The sequence below is a fragment of the Mus caroli genome, chromosome 13, assembly GCF_900094665.2.
Source record: "Mus caroli chromosome 13, CAROLI_EIJ_v1.1, whole genome shotgun sequence".
NCBI classification, from domain to species: Eukaryota; Metazoa; Chordata; class Mammalia; order Rodentia; family Muridae; genus Mus; species Mus caroli.
Window position 1 is genome coordinate 60,065,309 of NC_034582.1, and position 19,866 is coordinate 60,085,174.

At 37.2% G+C, this 19,866-nt stretch overlaps 1 protein-coding gene across 1 annotated transcript in view; it reads right to left on the reverse strand.

The window, feature by feature from the left end:
* LOC115029048 (contactin-associated protein-like 3) overlaps positions 1-19,866 on the reverse strand; it is a 55,527-nt gene that overhangs the window by 7,686 nt on the left and 27,975 nt on the right. The window contains exons 9-15 of the mRNA XM_029468429.1: positions 17,362-17,518; positions 15,137-15,264; positions 11,470-11,640; positions 10,434-10,652; positions 5,701-5,940; positions 2,424-2,648; positions 725-858 (exon numbers count right to left, since the gene is read on the reverse strand). Of these exons, the coding sequence (XP_029324289.1) occupies positions 725-858; positions 2,424-2,648; positions 5,701-5,940; positions 10,434-10,652; positions 11,470-11,640; positions 15,137-15,264; positions 17,362-17,518 (1,274 nt within the window). The remainder of the gene's footprint in view (positions 1-724; positions 859-2,423; positions 2,649-5,700; positions 5,941-10,433; positions 10,653-11,469; positions 11,641-15,136; positions 15,265-17,361; positions 17,519-19,866) is intronic.

Below are 19,866 nucleotides of genomic sequence, written 5' to 3' on the forward strand. Positions count from 1 at the left end.
GGTGGTTGTGGTGGTGTATATGCCAGAGAGTTCAGTGCCTGTGGAGACCAGAAGATGACATTACATCCCTTGGAGTTGGAGTTACAGTATGTGTTTCCTGGCAAAAGTGCTGAGAACAAAACTTGGGTCTTTTTCAAAGAGCAGTATGTGCTTTTAACTGATAAGTACTCTGTCCACCACAGAACCAATTGTTTCTAACTTTAAAACTCATTGTCCAGAGAACATGGCATATGCAGTTAAAAATCAGTTTTATGAACAGACTTAAAATATATTTTCCTCAAAACACCAGAGAAAATTAGGTTACTCTGTTTCCTCATTTCTTCCCATTTTTGTGGGTTTCTTGTGTTTAAATTGTTGCAGTATCCTTTCTCTTATAACCACACAGAACATGTCACCATTGAAATAGTAGTGGGAAATTCAACGTGTATTCACCATGATAAACTAGACATTTCTCTATGAGATAAAGTGAAACAACAAAGAAGAGTTTGACATTTCAAAGGGTCAAAGCGTAATCAGTTTGAAAGAGTGACGGGCAAACAAAGAAGTCAAATTAACACCCTTTCCCTGCCTCCACATTTTGGCTACATTTGGCTTTCCATCCTTCACTTATGGAGAACATGGAACTGATTGCTTTTTATTAATGTTCATTATCGATTTCTTGGTCTTTAATTATTGATTCTTCTAGCCTTCCAGCAGTTATTTTTCTTCAGCGTTGCTAGCTCACCTCTACAGAGACTACTGCTTCTTCTCTGTTAATCGTCAGCTGGTGAAAGTGACCGTCTGCTAAGTTTCTAAGGTCAAAGTTGAAGGCATCTGCATTCCGATGTCTGTCCAGCTTGTACCTCACCTGCAAACTTCCTAAAGAGGAAAATAGTGTCATTTTTGAACTATAATGCCATTTTTTAGATTCCTTGGGGTAAACTTTAGAGCATTTTCAGGATTATTTACTGAATGCACCTTTGGATGTATTTAGCATTGACTTGAAAGCACACAAAAGTTACTGTTCCTAATATAATGATTACTTCAGTACTTTATGTGGCCAAACTGTGAGTTCAAATATGACATATTTTAAAGAGAAAACCATATACACCGATATAAGCAATTTCTCCAGATTTCTTAAACAGAGGGTTTAAATAACATATATGAAAATTCAGAACTCAATCTAAATCATGACAATGATATTTGATTGTGGAAATTATAAAACTATGTGCTATACTAAATTTTGCTTGGTTACAATAGCTATAACAATGACTTTAATAAATTTATTTCATTTAAAATTCATCTAAGAATCAAACTTTTTCTAAAGATCTTTTAAATGACTAAAATACAGAAAGGGGATTTTGTTATAAGACAGATATGTCCATACTACATAGACTCACCCTAACTGTACACATCCTACAGCTTCTTAAGTCCTTGATTTTATTTTCTTCTAAATTAAATATTTTAGACCTAACAGACTTATACCTTTGTTTATCACCCAATTGTGAAAACTTGGACTGCTCAAATTGCCACTGGTAGAAAGAATGTCATTTGCTCTAACTGGCTTCTCCATCACTAATGAGATAAAGAACAATTGTCCTCATTGGTTTTTATAGGAATTAACTTTTATATAGTTTTATTATATCACCTACATTAATGACCCTTTAATTAACCTAGAATAAGCTGAAGATAACGCCCAGCATCCAATATCTTTCAAAATAAACTTCAAAACAAACTCAGATCATGTGGTATTAGAGCTCTTTTCAACAAGTACTTCATACCAAATCTAATCTATACAACTATAGAAGCATCTTAGCTTGCTGACTTGGCAGACTGACAGTGAAATGAAGGTAGACTAATGTACTTTTCACTTAAGCATCTAAGATGTCTGATTTTCTGCTTTTCTCCCTCTGTAAATACAAAGACTTGGTGAGTGGGGGGGAACTGTTTAGTGAAATTTTTAAATCTCCCACAAGGGGGCTCATCCAATCAGCTTTCTTTTCTTTTTTGGATTATCCAATCTCCTGTAATAGTCCAAAACACCCAATTCTGAAGGGAAGGGCAATTTATTACCTTCTCAAACATATTAAAGTTTGGCTTTGTCATACAAAATTGGCTTTCTTCATTTGTGAAGAGTCTGACTTTGCGTGCTTTACTGTGTGTCTGTTCCTGGTTTCATTAAAATGTATTTGCTTGCTTGGGCTATGATTGGTTTCCTGAAGAAAATGAACCAGATCCAAGTCCCCCTAGATAGTAACAGTAGCTTCTATGACATCCACTGTGGATAGCCCTGAAATACTAAAGTGGAAGCCATGCAACTTTGTCGTTAATGAATAGAGCTTGCAACTCTATTTTCCTAATTTAGTGTTTTGATTGCTTGTTATTATTTTCTTTGGTTTGTTGTTGCTTCTTTCCTTATTTCAGTGCATTCAAAAGATACTCACCATTGTTGGCCAGGATAATGGAAAGGTATTCCTCATAGAAAGAGGCCACATAAAGCAATAAGCATGGTGTCTGTGTGGTTCGGAAGCTCAGCGTGATGGTTTCTCTGGACAGTATGACATCCCCATGCAATGAAGAAGCCAGGTAGCTGGTGTTTGCACTCAGGGCGGAATATTCTTGAAAATTATAGGTCACTGAGGAACCCATCTCAAAATATGCAGAAATCTCTAGAATGAGAAACATATTTGTTATGTTTGGAATGCAACACAAATGCCAACTGACATATATTTAAAGAATGACTCCAATCTGTAAATATTCTGATGGATAAAGCTGCTACTTTCCCTTAAGTTTTTTTTTTTTAACTAAATAAAATGTTTTCCTGGTTTGATTTTCTCGATTTTCAAATGTTAAGGAAGTGAAGTCTGAAAAAGTAACAATTCTTGATATATCAAAAGTCTAGAATGGGCAAGTATCAGAAACTTTGAGTTACCCTGGCAACTCTAGGATGAAGCCAACATATATGATATTCTGACTGTGTTCTTGGGTTCATTTTGCAAGAATTTTATTAGGAATTTTTGCATTTATATTCATCAAGAAAATTGTTCTACCTTGTTTTATAATGTCCCTATTTGATTTTGGTAGCAAAGTAAATAAATGCTAGTGTTATAGAACTGACTTTGCCATTGGGATCTGGGCCACCTTTTTCTGTCTTCTCGTTTTCTGGGCCAATCCCCCTGTCATGGCTCTTTTAGATTGTCAGTGTCCAGACTCCTGCTCACTACCACTGCTTTGCAGGTCTGTATCTCATCTGGGGTGAGGAAGATTGAAATAAAAATACTTGACTTGTGATTCTTGTTTGCAGGCCCCTGTCTCTCCCAAGTTGGCTCCAAAAGATGCCTTCACAATCATGTAGAGCAACAGAAAGAAATTCTACTCCACTGCTGACCATCCATCAGAATAATCATGGTCTCAGCTAAATCAGCCTTGTGTTTGAGGTTTGGGGGTACTGTGGGATTTTCCTGCGGTTGCCTGGCTGACCTTTGGATAAGGCTTCTGCTTCCTCCCTGCTAGGGAACCCTGCTGCTGTTGTGTTTGGTTGGCTTCTTTACACAACATCACCTTTCTTTTCTTCACACTTTTAGCTGTCCTATTACCACCTTTATAAATTTCCAAAATCATCCATCTCTTTTCCTCTTTGGAATAGAGCTTGTTTTCTTATTTTGACTCTTTTACTTTACCTGGTCACATGGGAGCAAACTTCTAGTCCATCATTGTAACTTAAGTCCTAGGAAATTTTTTTCCGTGACAAAGATTTCTCAAATTTACTATTCAGTGTTAAGTAGAAAACAAAATCTTATCTTAGGTGATCTTTGCATTTGTGATGAGAGAAAAGACAAAGCGTTTCAGTTTCTCCTAAAATATTTTATAAAGGATATGTGTTAGCTACTGTTTTGTTCTTATTGCTGTGATAAAATACCAAGACTGAAGGTAAGGAAAGAAAGATTTTAGTTTTGATTGTATTTGCAGAGAACTAGATGTCATGGCAGGGAAGCCATGATGATAGAAGCAGGGAGCTGAGAGATCACACCTCATTTCCACACTTAGAAAAGAGAGAGAGAGAAAGCTGGAACTCGGCTAGGGATATAGGTTCTCAAAGCCCACCCTCAGTGACATACTTTTTCCAGAAATGCTCCATGTCTTAAATAGCATTGTCAACCGTGGACCAAGTGTTCAAAGGCAAAAGCCTATGGAGGACATTCTTATTTCAAACCACCAAATGTTGACACCCTAGTTTTGTGTCATATTACTCCAAAGATATATTTAGTACAGAAATATCCACATATACATGCATATATGCATGTGCAGGCACACACACACATGCTTAATAAAATGAAGATATTGAGAGATGATCTTTATCTTGCAATGAAATTTTATCTTCCTATTTCCATAAAACACAAGAGAATCATTAAATATCCATATTATTAGTTTAGATCATGAAATTTAAGGTCCTGTAATGTAGCTCAGTTGTGGAGTACTTGGCTGGCATTCATAAAGCCCTGGCTTCAAACCATAGCATCACAGAATAGATAAGGAAAGTATAATAAAATAAAAATGTAAAATGTATATTTGGGATAGGAATATATCTCGGTTGATAGAGAGCTTGATTAGGATGTGTGAGATCCTCAGTTCCATCCCCAGAACTTAGAAAGTCGAGGCATAATGATGAAAAGCTCAGGCCTTCCTTGGTTATGCAGGAAATTTGAGATTGGCCTGGGCTAGAAAACATGTCTAAAGTCAGAGTAATTATCATTTATAAAACAAAAAAATATTAAAAAGGAGAATTTAGGTATGAAATATTCTTCTTTTTTTTTTTTTTTTACCAGAGAGCCATTTCTTATTTACCCACAGCACAATGTCTATGTCGAGTGTAATTTTAGGTTATGAAGTAATATTAGAATGGCCATCACAGACAGATCTTATACTATAATGTATTGAAGTAGATGAATGGAAGTCTTTTTAAGGGTGCGTTTCAAAGCTTTTCAATCTAGAGATAACTAATTCTCAAAATTCCCCTGAAAGTTACATAATTTTTATAGCAAATAAAGTTCCTTATACTGTTAAACACATACCAAGGATGTGTAAAACAGTGAATTTGATTTTAATGATTGGATATTCCAGGGAGTTTCATTAAAGTACTTTTAAGCATATCCAAGAAGTTAGTAAAGTGGTATACTCTAGACTCAAACCAGCCCCTTTATTTAGAATGAATCAGAATTAGCAGCAGAATTTGTTATATCCCAAATTGCTCCTTAAGGACATTTAAAACACCTAACAACCAATGTTTGAGGAGTCCTATTAAGGTCATGTCATATTTAATTAAATGTACCTTCTGGCCTTTACAAGCACTGCACTCATGTGCACAGACACAAACATATACATATAATTAAAACTACGTAATTTTTTTAAAAAAAAAAGCCCTTTATATCACCTCGAGTTTAGTGATAGGTGACAATGATGCTTAGATGATCTGAAAACCAGAGCAATTTGAGGACAGAATTCTGGAAATCAGATGATTCTGAGAACATCAACACTGAGCAAAAGACAGGGGTAGAACTAAGGGCCTCCAAATAATAAACCCAGAGAAGGCTGATCTATGGAACAGCCTTAGTTTTCTAAAGATATTCATAGTCAAACAACGACATCACCTTATACTGTCTTTATAAGGACTAACACCAGAGGAGTCCCCCATCTTCTCCATGATTTATTTCTTGGACATACCATGTGAGCACAGTGGCCCATCGTAGGCAGAGAAGGCACAGTCACAAGCAATCCCCCTGTGTTTCTCTTGACACTTTCCTCCATTGCGACACAGGTGTCCATAGCTGCTGCAGTGACCTGAACATCCTGGCTCCACTCCTGGTGTCATTACAGCCCTTTCCTCCAGGTCTAGTGCCATTCCATTCACCTGAAGGGACCGGATACATCCCAGGAAGCCCTTCTGCCTGCTGGCCGTCCCCCCTACAAGGGAAGCACTGCAAATACAAATGTGTTCCTTGGTATTTTATTTAGGATTTTCTGTCCATGTAAACTCAGACCTTATGGAGTTAGGCAAGAAAAAAAATTGAAATTTGTCAGAAACATTGTTGTCATTGAAAACATACTCATTCATTGCATATCAGGAAACCTTACACGACACTGAATAAGACATTATTCAGCTTATAAAAATATTGACATTGGTGAACATTCATTATGAAATATCCTTTAGTTTCACAAAATACAAATCACATTAACATCATTTCAATTATGTTTATGAACAGTGATACACATCATTATGGTTATATGTGACATTTCAAAATCTTCACAATAATGTAAATGTATTCTGTTAATTTTTCACTTGGGTCAAAGCATAGGAAGAGACTGAGAAGCAGAGCTGGGAAAGCTGGAGGAAATGGTACTGACTTATCCAGCTGTCCTTCACACATACCTGTCTCCAAAGATGCAGTGTTGAACATATACTAAATACATCATAAACAGATGGTTTATCATATCAAACTTGAATGCTAAAAATGTATTTAGAGAAGCTCCCAATACTCTCAGGGCTAACATGTTTTCGTGCTGTATTATTCTGTGAGTTGTGAACTCCAGAGCTCCCTTACAGAGACTCTCATACAGTTGGTTTATGGCAGGGACCTGTGCTCATGAAGCCAGCAATCCCTCCACTGGCTCCTACAATGCCCTATGTGCTAACACACTCAGCCTCCAACTTGGCACAGCTGGGGGTGGGTGGTATTAACCTTAAGAGGTGAAACCTGGTAGGAACTTTTTAAATTATTGTAGGCATGGCATCAAATGAGATTGTGGGCCCCTGGATAATTCTATACTTACATTCTGACTTGGGGAGAAATTTCCTTGTCCTCTTGCTCCCACCATGTTGAGCAAAAACTAAAGGCCTCAAAAGCCCTAACACAATGGGTCTATTTGTGGACTGAAATTCAAAGCTCCGAGTCTGGAAGGGACTCACTTTTAAATTTTGTTTACTACATCATGTATGTATGTATGTATGTATATATGTATGTATGTATGTATGAATGATGTATAGTAGGTTGGGGTGGCATGAGCTGTGGTGCACATTTAAAGTTCAAAGGATAATGGGTGCGTCTCAATTTTCTCCTACCTGTGTGTTCTGGGGCTAGAAATCAGATCATTAAAAGTGGTGGCAAGTGCCTTTACCTTTTGAGCCATCCTCCTGACCCTGAATCTCTATACGGTGATTAGCTAAGGTATTTGTTTCAGTAATGGAGATCTAATACACTCACTTTGTTGTTATTTTCCTTCCATCAGGTAGTTTGATGGTTTCAAGTTCTCTGAAGAAGGATAATCTCACCTTAACTTAGGAACCAATAATGCTTAAAGCTATGTCTTATGGATTCATAGTATATTAGCATTCCTTGTGAATACAAGCACACATGCAGACATGTGCACATAAGTGCACACATACATACACATATGCTTGAATTCATCATTAGCAATTAGTACCTAGAAATTTTATATAATTTCTGTAAAGCAGTATGTGTAGTTATTTATGACTTAATCATGCTTCTAATTAGATTGTGCCTTTATTAGTTGTAAGATGCATAAATAAGTGAGAGCTTATTGCTTGGTTTCTGAGACTGGAGTAGTCTGAAAAGCAACATAGCAAAATATAGTTTCCCTTATAAGAAAAATAACATTAAAGTAATAAATAGGCAAACTAAAGAAAAATAACATTGAAGTAATAAATAAGCAAAATACAGTTTTTTGATAACAATAACATTAAAGTAATAAGTAAGCAAACTAAAGAAAAGCTTACACTATCCACAACTCTGATCTTTAAGCATATGAACTATAAGAATAAAGTAATAAGACCCAGTTATAAATAATAATCACAAGACATAGCAGTCTGATGATGGGGGTGATGACAGAGACAGGGGATGCAAGGCCAGGATCCTGAAAGGCTTCCACATAGGAGAGAAAGCATGAGATAATTGTTGTCTTAATTTAGGTTTTATTGCTGTGAGGAGACAACAAGACCACCACAACTGTTATAAAAGAAAACATTTAATTTATGGGCTGGCTTCTAGTTTCAGAGGTTTAGTTCATTGTCATCATGATAGGAAGCATGGCAGAATGCAGGCAGACTTGGTGCTGGAGGAGCCAAGAGTTCTATATCTGGATCCATAGACAGCAGCAGGAGACTGAATTCCACACTGGACAGAGCTTGAGAATAGACCTCAAAGCCTGCCCTGCCCCCACAGTGACATACCTCCTCCAACAAGGCCACACTTTCTAATAGTGCTACTCCCAAAAGACCAAACATTCAAACACATGAGTGTATGGGAGGCATACCCATTTAAACCACCATATTCCACTCCCTGGCCCCGGCTTGCATTCAGCCCAAGTTCAAAAGTCCCTATAGTCTATACCAGTCTCAAACTTGTTTAAATGTCCAAAGTTCAAAGTCTTATCTGAGATTTATGCAATCTCTTAACATATCTCTTTATCCTATAAAGTACTACTACTACTACTACAAACAAAACTGGATCACATTCTTCCAACATATAGAGACACAGGACATACATCACCATTCCAATACATAGAGAAGGGAGCATAGTAAGGAAATACTGGACCAAAGCAAGACAGAAAACCAGCTGGGCAAACTCCAAATTCTGCAACTTCATGTCTGATATCGAAGCGCTCTTCAGTTCTCCAACTCCCCATTTCAGCTTTGTTGACTGCAAAACGCTTCTTTCTCATGGGCTGGTTTCACTTCCTGTCAGCAGTTTTCCTCAGCAGGTATCCCACTCTGGCATCTCTAACCACTTGGGGTCTCCAAGGCAACCCAGGATTCATTTTTACAGCTTCACACAACGGCCTTTCACAGCTTTACAAATGACCCCACTGGGCCTTCATGCAGGAACACTCTTGCAACACACCTCAGTATCTTTTCTTAGTCATAGAGGGAAATTCCATCCTTGATTCTAAATCCAGAACCATATGGTCAAAGCTGCAAAATTCTGCTGCTTGCTGGGGCTGGAACATGGCCCCATTGTTCAATTACAACTTCACCAGGTTTCTGGTTTTGATTATTTCTTTTACTGTTTAATTTTGGCTGTCTTGGAACTTGTTCTGTAGACTGACCTTGAACTTAGACATCTTGATGCCTGTCTCCTGAGTGCTGGAATTAAAAGTGTGTACTACCATGCCTGGATCTAAGCGTTCCTTTAATTTGTTTTTAAAATGAGATGGAAGTTTAGGAGGATGGGAGGTCACCATTCCCTAAATTCTATTCAATCCCCTTGAACACAGGATTTAGCTCCATTCCACTTCCTGGTGACCCTTTAATCCTTAGATCATACATTTTGCAATTTTTCTTTCTTAGATTGCTATGTTTCATCAAAACATAAGGGTGAATCACAGACTAGGCTGTTTTGAGATTTCCTTTGCCAATGCAGTTCATCTGAATCTCTTCACCTTTGCCTCAGGCAGACTCTTTATATAAGGGCAAAACCAACCGCATGCTTTACCAAAATATCACAAGAACAATCTCTAGGCAGCATACTAAACTTATTTTCCTCTTAAACCTCTTGATCCAGGTCCCCACAGTTAAAAATCACCCTCAGCACCACTGTCTTCCATGTTCCTACTAGGATGGCCCATTAACCCCACTTAAAGCATCCTATTCCTTTCCACTCCAAACTTCCAAAATCCACATTCCTCTGAGCAAAACCATGGTTATGCCTGTCCCAGTTTCTGGTACCAACCTCTGCCTTAGTTTGAGTTTTATTGCTGTGAAGAGACAATATGACCATTGCAACTCTTACAAAGGAAAATATTTAATTTGGAGCTGTCTTACAGTTTCAGAGGTTTAGTCCATTGTCATCATGGGGGGAAGTATGGCAGCATGCAGGCAGATCTGGTGCTGGAGGAACTGAGAGTTCTACATCTTGATCCCATAGGCAACAGAAGGAGACTGGATTCCACACTGGGCAGAGCTGGAGCATAGGAGACCTCAAATCCCACCCTCACAGTGAAACACTTCCTTCAATAAAGCAATACCTCTCAATAGTGCTATTCTCCATGGACCAAGCATTCAAACACATGAGTATTTGGGGACCATAACTATTCAAATCACCACAGTTGTCCAAGTAAAGCACTTGTTGCACAAGTATTAGGACATGAATTTGGATTCCTAGCATCCACATTAAAAAAAAAAAAAAAGCTAAGCATGACAGTATGCATTTGTAATCCTAACACTAGGGAATGGAGACAGGCAGTTCCCTGGTTAGTATTTTTCTGCTACCTTTGCCAAATTGGTATGGTGTAGGTTCAATGAGATCCCCTGTTTCAAAGAATGAAATATAGAGAAACTAAATAAGACACATGACATTGACCTTTGGCTTCAACCTATACAGACACACTGCATAAACATACACATACATAACACACACCCATTGATTGATAACAGCACTCACCAATGAAGAGCTGGCTGTTGAGTTGTAGTCGAACATGTCCATCAGCAGGAGTGGACTGTGTCTTCTGAGGGAGTTGGTCTACCTGAAGAGATGCACCCTTGACATTCCTTTCTGCTCTCACATGATGCCACCGGTTGTCATTAAAGGGAGTTGGTGACTGTATAGTGAGCTCACAAGGTCCATTCCCAACATCAAAAGAAAAGGTCACTTCTGTGGGAGCTAGAGACATTATAGAGCCATAGTTTTCAAGTTAATTCATAGTGAACACACATAGTCTAAAATAGACATTAAAAAGTAAAACATGATGTATATGTTCATTATAAATAGAGACAATGACATCCATGCAGAAAAAAAAAAAAAAAAACTGACTCTGAGTTGGAGGAGGGGCAAAATAAATTTGTATCTCAATAAAAAACAACACAAAGTAAGTCTAATTTTGTCTTTCTTTTCTTTTCTTTTCTTTTCTTCCTTTCTTTCTTTTTTTTTTTCTTTTTGGAGTTTACTAGTCATTCATGCAAAATTCTAACTTGGTCTTACTTAGTCCTAAATAAAGTTATGTGCCCATGACTAGAATAACAAATAGAATTTTGTTTTTTCATCTATACATAGTTTTATTTTAAAATATTTGAAAGCCTCATCTAATGTTTAAAACACTAAATAAAATATTTGGCAGTTATAAATTAAGCTTTGGATGAATAAAAATATTCTATCAAATATTTTGTAATTTAGTAAGCAATTTGATGAATTTGATTTGAACTTCTAAATGTACTCAGATATAATGAAGTAAAGCATAACATTATGGGTTATTATTTATTGCATGCTTTATGGTTTATTACATGCTTCTTGCTACGTAGTTTGGTTTTTTTTCTTAAGATATGATTAACTGAAAAATCACAGAATTAATTATAGAGTTCAGTATGAACTCTAATATGCAATTTAGAGTTCAAATGTGGTAAGAATGCTAATACTTTGAAATTTTGCTGTTAGCTTTCATTGCTAAATAATGAGTATCTCAAGACCCGGGTCAGGATCTTACCACGCAACTCTATTCTGATGAAGTCAGTGATTCCCAGATTCTCCATGAACACACCAGAGGAAATGGTGGTCTTAAAAAGGAACTGCACATCAGCGGTGAGCTCTCCATGGAAGGTTGGGAAATGAAGGTATGAAGCCTCGGTGTTGAAGGAAGCTGAGTTCCAAAATGACTCTGGTTAAAAACAAAAGAAAAAGACAAAATGCAAAAATCATTAAGCATGCTTATTGCTAGAGCAGCTAATATTAGTTAATAAAAACAAGCTTTTAGTTGGAGTTCTGGACCTTCATGTCATAGTGTTATAATGCCAACATACAAACAAAGACTATATTGAGGATTTAGACTCTGTGAATGGCTCACAGATAGATGGTTCAGAGGGTATGGCTACTTACCTATGAAACTTCATGATCTGAAACCCAGAAATCATGTAAAGATGGGGTAGAGCCAATTCCAAAATCTTGTCCTTTGGCCTCCACACATGCACATGATACTTGTATGCCTTCCTAAACATCATAAACACACACACACACACACACACGGCAATAGTAATAAATAAAGTTCACGAAAAGATTCTGTTTTATATTTTATGGGTGTCTTGATTTTCAGAAGAAACTCAGGACTTCTGAATAATGCTACATGCTTCTTGTACACATTGTGAAGGGAGAGAAGAAGGGGGAGGGGAGGAAAGAGAAAGATATCTAAGGTAGAATGGGTGAGAGAAAGAAATGGAAATGTTCTACAGCACGCCAACCCCAAGATGCTTCTCTGAAAACATATAATAGAAGAAAAGTAAAATCCCTGAGTTACATACAAGAACAATCAAAGTCATCTGCTGGTGAAACAACCAGGAATAAGGTATTTAAAAAAGAGATTCTAAAGGAAGAAGCAAAATAGAGATTCAAATGAGATTACCTTAATAGAAAAATTGTAAATATCTAGGAATAGACTTAACATGGTTGATATTAAGTCCCTGATATGGAGAGAGAGAGAGCTTAGATAATAACATTAAATGTGGAAAAGAGGGACTAAGCGCTTAAAGCTACTGGAGAAAGCAGGAAATGTTTGGAGGGCAAAGAAGACAGACATAGCAGTACGAAGTCTCAGATATAGAGAATCCAACATGTGACACAGAGAAATGTATTAAAAAGCATTTTGAAATCATTATTCTTCAAGATGATCATGACATTTAATTTAAAACCACTTTAGAAAATTTTGTACATAGAATAGTGTATTCTGTATGAAAGGTTTTTTCTAAAATCAAAGTATTATTATTATGTGTTGCAGAGCTCAGTCCTCTGCACCAATCAGCCAGCACCTGCCCAAGATCAGTTGTGCCTATAACAAGAGACCATCACAGTCTGGTCTATGGACTATTGATATTCTCTCATTAGAAAAAGAAAATGTAGAGGGTCATTAGACTCACACCTGAGATTCCAACCACTGTTTCCTACAATCGTATGCAATCTTCCCTAATTGCCCATGGATTCAGGCTCTCTGGTAGTACTGGATTTACAAGCTTGGGGAAGGTTATCTAAAGGGGATCTTAATCTATTGGGGCCATGGGAAATTCATTATCTACATTGGGTGTGCTCTCTTCTGGTTTAGTAGCTTTAGGGTCACCCGTACTTTGTAAATATATGCCAATAAACTCATTTGTTCCAAGGATCAACATCAATGGAATCAAACTGTTTTTTATGGGACTTTATAAGAAGCAGGTTTACAAGATTCTCAGGGAGAAAATTCTTTCAACAGTAGTATTCCAGTTTCATGGATACCCATAGAGCTAAAAGACATTATTCTTTATAGCACAAGAAGTGACACAAGCATCCAGCTATGACCATTGGTTGTCCAATCCCTAAGTCTCACAGTGATGTGCCTATGTATGTGATCACATCTATGTGCATATTTTATCCACAGTAGGTTTACATCTCAGTCGAGGATCTCTGGGATACCACACAAGACATTTTGTAGAAAGCAGCTCCCAGGTCAGTCTTCTCTTCTTTGGGAGATACATAGTCAGAATTCATATTGTATTCAGTCTTGACTCACTCAGGTGCCTTCTCAACTAGTTACAGAAACCTCTTGACATAGGGAGTGTATGTGCTGTACAATATGGCACACTCAGCAAGAATATACAGCAGTGCTCAGGAATCATATTGCTCTCTCTCTCTCTCTCTCTCTCTCTCTCTCTCTCTCTCTCTCTCTCTCTCTCTCTCATCTTCCAAATATTGAAGTACAGAAGAAAATAAAAATAAATTTGGTTACATTACAAGGTAACAATGTTAATGGATAACAAACATTTTAAAACAAGTTTTGGTGAAAGTTCATGTACTAAGCAATGAATAGAACCCCCAAGGAGTTCTAGGACTATCATGACTGCATCATAGGAAGATAAAGGAAACCTTGGCTGTGGAATGCAACCATAGGTAAGCCTCCTACTGCATGAAAGAATATGCTAACACTCACTGTCACATAATGGTGAAGTAGTATTACAGAAGCCTGAGAAAAATAAAGTTTAACCCAATGATCTATATTACCCAAGCTGTCCTCAGAATATAGGTGTAATAAATGAAAACTTCCCAAGCAGTCACAAAGTTAGAAAATAATAAATGAACAATAAAGCAGTCAACTAAATAATAGTGTCAAATAAAGATAATTCACTCACTATAAGCTTAGATAGGCAGAGCATCTCTAGTGTAGAATCTAAAATAGCGCATTCACCAAAGTTTCCCAAACAATATATGTGTGTGCATGTTTATGTGTATGGCAGGTGTACTAATGAATAAGGGTATATATAAACACATGTGTGGATGCATATGGAGGTCAGAGGATAGCTATGGATTCATTCCTTAAGTGCCATCTATTTTGGAGACAGGGTCTCTCTCAATGGCTTGGAATTTTCCAAGTAGTCTAGGCTAGCTGGTCACCAAGCCTCAGTGATCTCTCTTGCTTCTACCTCTCTAGTATAGAGAGTATAAGCTCTGTGTACTGCCATATATGATTTTTTTTTTACGGGTTCTGGGGAAAGATCTGAGGTCTTCATGTTTTCAAGGAGTTCATGTTTTACCAACTGAGTTCTTTCCCTAGAACCTAAAGTCCTAAATGTTGTGATCCCAGATTTGAAAACAGGTCCCCCAGATTTTATTTTGAGGGTATTCAATAGTGAAGTGGGGTACTGATCTCCAGGGCTGACAAAGCTTTCACACCTCAGCTTAGTATGCTTTAGATCTGAGATGCTCCCCAACATCCTGAACGTTAAAGGCTTGGTTACCAGCCTTTGGTGCTACTGCAACCTTTAGGAGGTGTGGCCAGTGAAAGAAAGCTATGTCAATGGGGATGCACCCTTGAAGAGGATTGTGGGCCCCTTCCTCTCTGTTTGCTTCTTGGCCACCAGATTGGATCAGTATCTTTATTGTACTACATGTTACTCCCCACAGGAGCAAAATCAATGGGGCTGTCAGATGAAACTTCCAAAAACATGTGCTGAGAGAAACATTTTCTCTTTTAAAGTTATTTATATGAATCATTTGCTCATAGCAATAGAAAGACAACAAACAATGCTTTCCTACCCTGGCCCTAAGATTGCCTCTACTTCTGTGACCAAAATAAAGATACTTGTCTACCGAATAACAAGAATGTGTTATTGTAAAAAATAGAACTGTATACTTACTGTCTCCCTGGCATAGCAAAGGCCCCAGTGTATAAGCAGCTTCGGAGTATGGTCGGCCTGTGTCTGTCACCACCATTTCAGTGACGGGCAGGTGCTCCTTATGAGACAAGACTATTGTGTCACTGGTCCTAAGAAACAATAATCCAACTCTGAAAATTATTTGAATTAACATGAAGATACAATTACCTATGATGTTATTATATTATATTAAGAATATTATCTCTTGAGATAATGAAGCAATTACTGCTCTTTCAAGATTAGTCTCAGAATAATATTTAAATGAGTGTTAATTACAGTTACAAAAATTAATATTTTAGATTTACACGTGTTAAAAGATTTTATCATTGATTTTTTTAAATGTCTTTTTGTGGCGTTTGTGTGTTCATCTTATAATTTTTTTAATTTGTAAAACTAAGCTGACAGATTAGAAAACAAAATAAATGCAATCCCTCTGTAAGTGATACACAGATTAGTGGCATGCTGGGTCCACTCAGTGGACAGACAGCACTCACCTCCTGTTGACCCGGTGCTGTGCCAGGTATCAAACACACATAGTGTGGTACAATATGTAATGAGTGTTTTGGTTATATTTATGGTTGTGTGCAACATGTGTGCCTGGTGCCTGTGGAAGTCAGAAGACAGTGTTGGATCCCTGGAACTGGAGTTACAATGATTGTGAACTACCATTTCAGTGCTTAGATTTAATTTTAGGACCTCTGTAAGAGTAACACTTGTTCTTAACCACTGAGCCATCTTTCCAGCACCAAATCAAAATTCTTAACTCTCATATGCAAAACTAAAACACTTGTGGAATCTTATAGTTTAAAATTTAAAAAGATAGATGAATTAAATATTCTGGAGTGTGTAAAAATATTTAATGGTGATGAAAGGTTATTTTTTTATTAAAAATAAGACCTCAAAACTTCTTCAATAGAAGTATTTCCCCATTCACCCTATTTTTTTTACTTATTCCCTATTATTTTCTGAAGTATATATTACTTGTGAAGCATGCTTAATTTGAAAATCCAAGTGATACGTATTCTAAAATGTGAAAATTATTGAATTCTGGTATGATACATAAAGTGGAAAATTTCACACCTGATGTCTTGTGATAGTTAATACATAGGTGCATTCTAAAGCTGAGGGGGTTTGCAGCCCCGTGGGGTGGGGGAGCAACAGTGTCAACCAGCTAGACACCCCCCCCCCGGAGCTCCCAGGAACTGAACCACCAACCAAAGAGTACACATGGAGGGACTCATGGCTCCAGCTGCATATGTGGCAGAGGATGGCCTTGTTGGACATCAGTGGGAGGAATGGCCCTTGGTCCTGTAGGGGTTCAATGCCCCAGTGTAGGGGAATGCCAGGGTGGGAAGGCAGGAGTGGGTAGGTGGGTGGGGGAGCATCCTCATAGAGGCAGGAGGAAGGGGGGATGGGATAGGGTGTTTCCTCAGGGGAGACTTGGAAAGAGGATAACATTTGAAATGTAAATAAAGAAAATATCCAATAAAAGAAAAAAAAAACCACTGCCTAAAATTACCTTCAGGTCATGTGTATAAGGTGTATAGAAATAAAATTCATGCTTAGACTTGGGTCATATCTCTAAGATATATCACTAAGTGTGTGTAAGTAATTCAAATCCAAGAACACCCGAGACCCTCTGAAACTCCCCACACTCTTCTTACAACTTCCTTTGCAAACATATTTCCCAAAGGTTGGGGCAAAATTTCAGAATGATTGTATTCCATCTTCTTTTCGGAATAAGATGTGACTTTTCCCATTTCTGTCCTAAATTTTCCTTTCATTCCAGTCCCAGGCCTATTGCCATATAACTGTAGCTATTGACACAGAAGTGTTAGCTATTAGTCCAGGGAGATGAGCATACTAACTAGCCAGGGATGTAGCAGACCTGGGCTCTCCTTGGTTGCCCAGACCCCTCCCTTAATAGAAAAGAATGCCACTCCATAAATGCTTATGTTCTCTGTATGATGTGCTTTTCAGGTTGACTGCTCCAAATAAATGTTTGGTCTACAACAAAATATCCATTGAGAAATGATACAATGATCTGTCTGATCATATTTCATTCAAATATATTTTAACTTGTTTGAACAAAGGTTATTTTTTTTTATTTCAGCTCACATGATAATTATGCACAAAATGCTGCTACATCTATTTACTTATTTGTCTATTTATTTATTTTTGGTGCAGGGAAATCATGTAGAAATCACCATTCATTCTGGTCAGCATCACAATTGCAGTGGTATTGAGAATCAATGCAGTTCCCTTCGAATCCACAGGTACACTTTTGAGGATCAGGAAGAGAACCTCCCCAGTAAGTGTATGTTTCATTGCTTCTTCCAACCCACCAGCTCAGGGAGGTTCCATCTGAAAAAACAAGGATGAGAAAGATGACATCTATGCTACTCCATTCACCACCATTCCAATACAGTTCCTTTATTTCCAGGCTTAACAAGTGTGGTTGCTGTGTGTGTTCAGGTGTGTAAAAGAGATATAGGTAGAGAGAGAGAGAGAGAGCAAAAGATAGATGGATGGATGGATAGATTGATAGATAGATAGATAGATAGATAGATAGATAGACAGATAGATAGATAGATAGATGATAGAAGATATGGAAATCTTAATTTTATCACAACAGGAAAAGGTTTTTCTAAAGAATACTCATTGAATTCCCTCTCCCAATGTTTCAATATACAATGTCATTTATTCTCACTTATTTTTCTATTATTATAAAATGAGTTCTTATTTTCTTTGTGCATGAGATTGTACATTCTCTAGAAGGGAATGTAAATTCAAGCCATTGAAAGAGCCATCAAAACAAAAGCCAGACTAATTTACAAAATGAAATGATCCTGTTTGAAAAAATGAGATGTTCACCAAGACAGATTAATGTTTGTACAGAGGCTCAGATCAATCTTACCAAGTTTTTTTTTTTCTTGAGGACACTCATATATATTAAGCATTTGGGAAGATATGATTTTTCTGTGAGGAATTAATATATGCTTTTACATGTATGAGTTTTTCTTGCATGTGTAGTCTGGCTATCTACTTGGAGGGTCAAGAAATGTAATGGATGAGTCTTCTTTATGGCTTAGGTAATATTATTCTCAGAAACCAAGTGACCTAGTTCTGTCAGTGGTAGAGGTGCTCAGGCTATCTCTCAGCACTGGATATGACTAAACGACAGATTCAGACACTGTATTTGTTCTTTAGAACCATGTACTAAGACAGAAAATGCTACTTGGGATTTTAAAAAAAGGGTGCATTCTGTAGTGCAGGTAGCGTGATTATAGAACTAGGCAGCAAGAACAATACTCAGCAGCAAGGATGAACATGGAAGACAAATGGCAGTCATCACAAGACATGAGATCACAAGGAGCAAAGGAACTGGGCTAACTCAAGATAAACATCAACACATACTGTGCTTTGTTTGGTGCCATTTTTCAAATGTATATGTTGTCTTTACGGGGCCTTGAGTTAGGATCCGGAATTTTTTCAGCTTCTACATTATCCTCTATTACAACTGAACTACAACTCATTCATCAATAGGATATCTAGTAATCACTATTACTTTCACCCAATCACCCCCTCAAAAGAAAGACATGGAAAGTTAAAAGTGGTTCTGTTTAGTTTATAAAGAAATAGATATCTAGAACATCAAACACTTATCACTAGGAAGTCATAACTATTCAGAAAGTAATGTTCTTCTCTGAATACTATTTTTTTCTTAAAACAATGTCCACCACTGCACTTGTATGGATGTAGAGTAAAATCTTATTATATCCTAAATGTACAAGAATAAATTTGCATTTAAAAAGGGAGACCATTTTGAGAGGTAGTTAATGTCTTTCAGTTTGTTCGAATGCTAAAGCAGCGGTTCTCAATCAGCAGGTCAAAATCCCTATGGAGGTTGAATGAGACCAAAAAAACCCAAACAAACCAACCAGATATGCACGTTGTGATTCATAACAGTAGCAACATTATAGTTATAAATTATCAATGATAATAACTTTATGATTGGGGGAGGGGTCACCACAACATGAGGAAGTATATATTAAAGGGTTGTAGCATTAGTAAGGTTGAGAATCACTGCTTTAAAGTATTACAGAGAACTTAGGAACACCAGCAAAACCTTCAGCATCCATGGGAAAGTCCTCTGTAGGTCCCACCCCTTACCGAGCAGCTAGCTATTGGCAGTGGGTAGCTGCTGAGGGAGGGAGAATCATTCTTTTTGAAGATGTGACTACTGTAGGTTTTCCATGCTCTGGTTTATGGCATCACACCCTTACACATATGGACAACACTAACTGAACTTAGTTATATATTTAAAAAACAAGAGACATGAAGTCAGGACAGGAGTGTTTGGGGTAGAAAATGGGAAGGATTGGAAAGTGGGGAATAGATATGATATTTCACTTTATACATGTATACATACATGTATGACATACATACATGTATGACATTTTCAAAAATGAAGAAAGCTTCTCAAAGAGAAGAAACTAACATAGGTTCACACTGATATCTGAATAAATGAATATTAGCAGGAAATAAATAAAGTCAAAACAAAATACTGATATCTAAATAAATGAATATTAGCAGGAAATAAGTAACGCCAAAACAAAATATTCTTTCTATTCTTTATTGATACAGAGGTAACAGTTAATTCAAAATAATACATGTCTTAGTTAGGGTTTCTATTCCTGCACAAACATCAT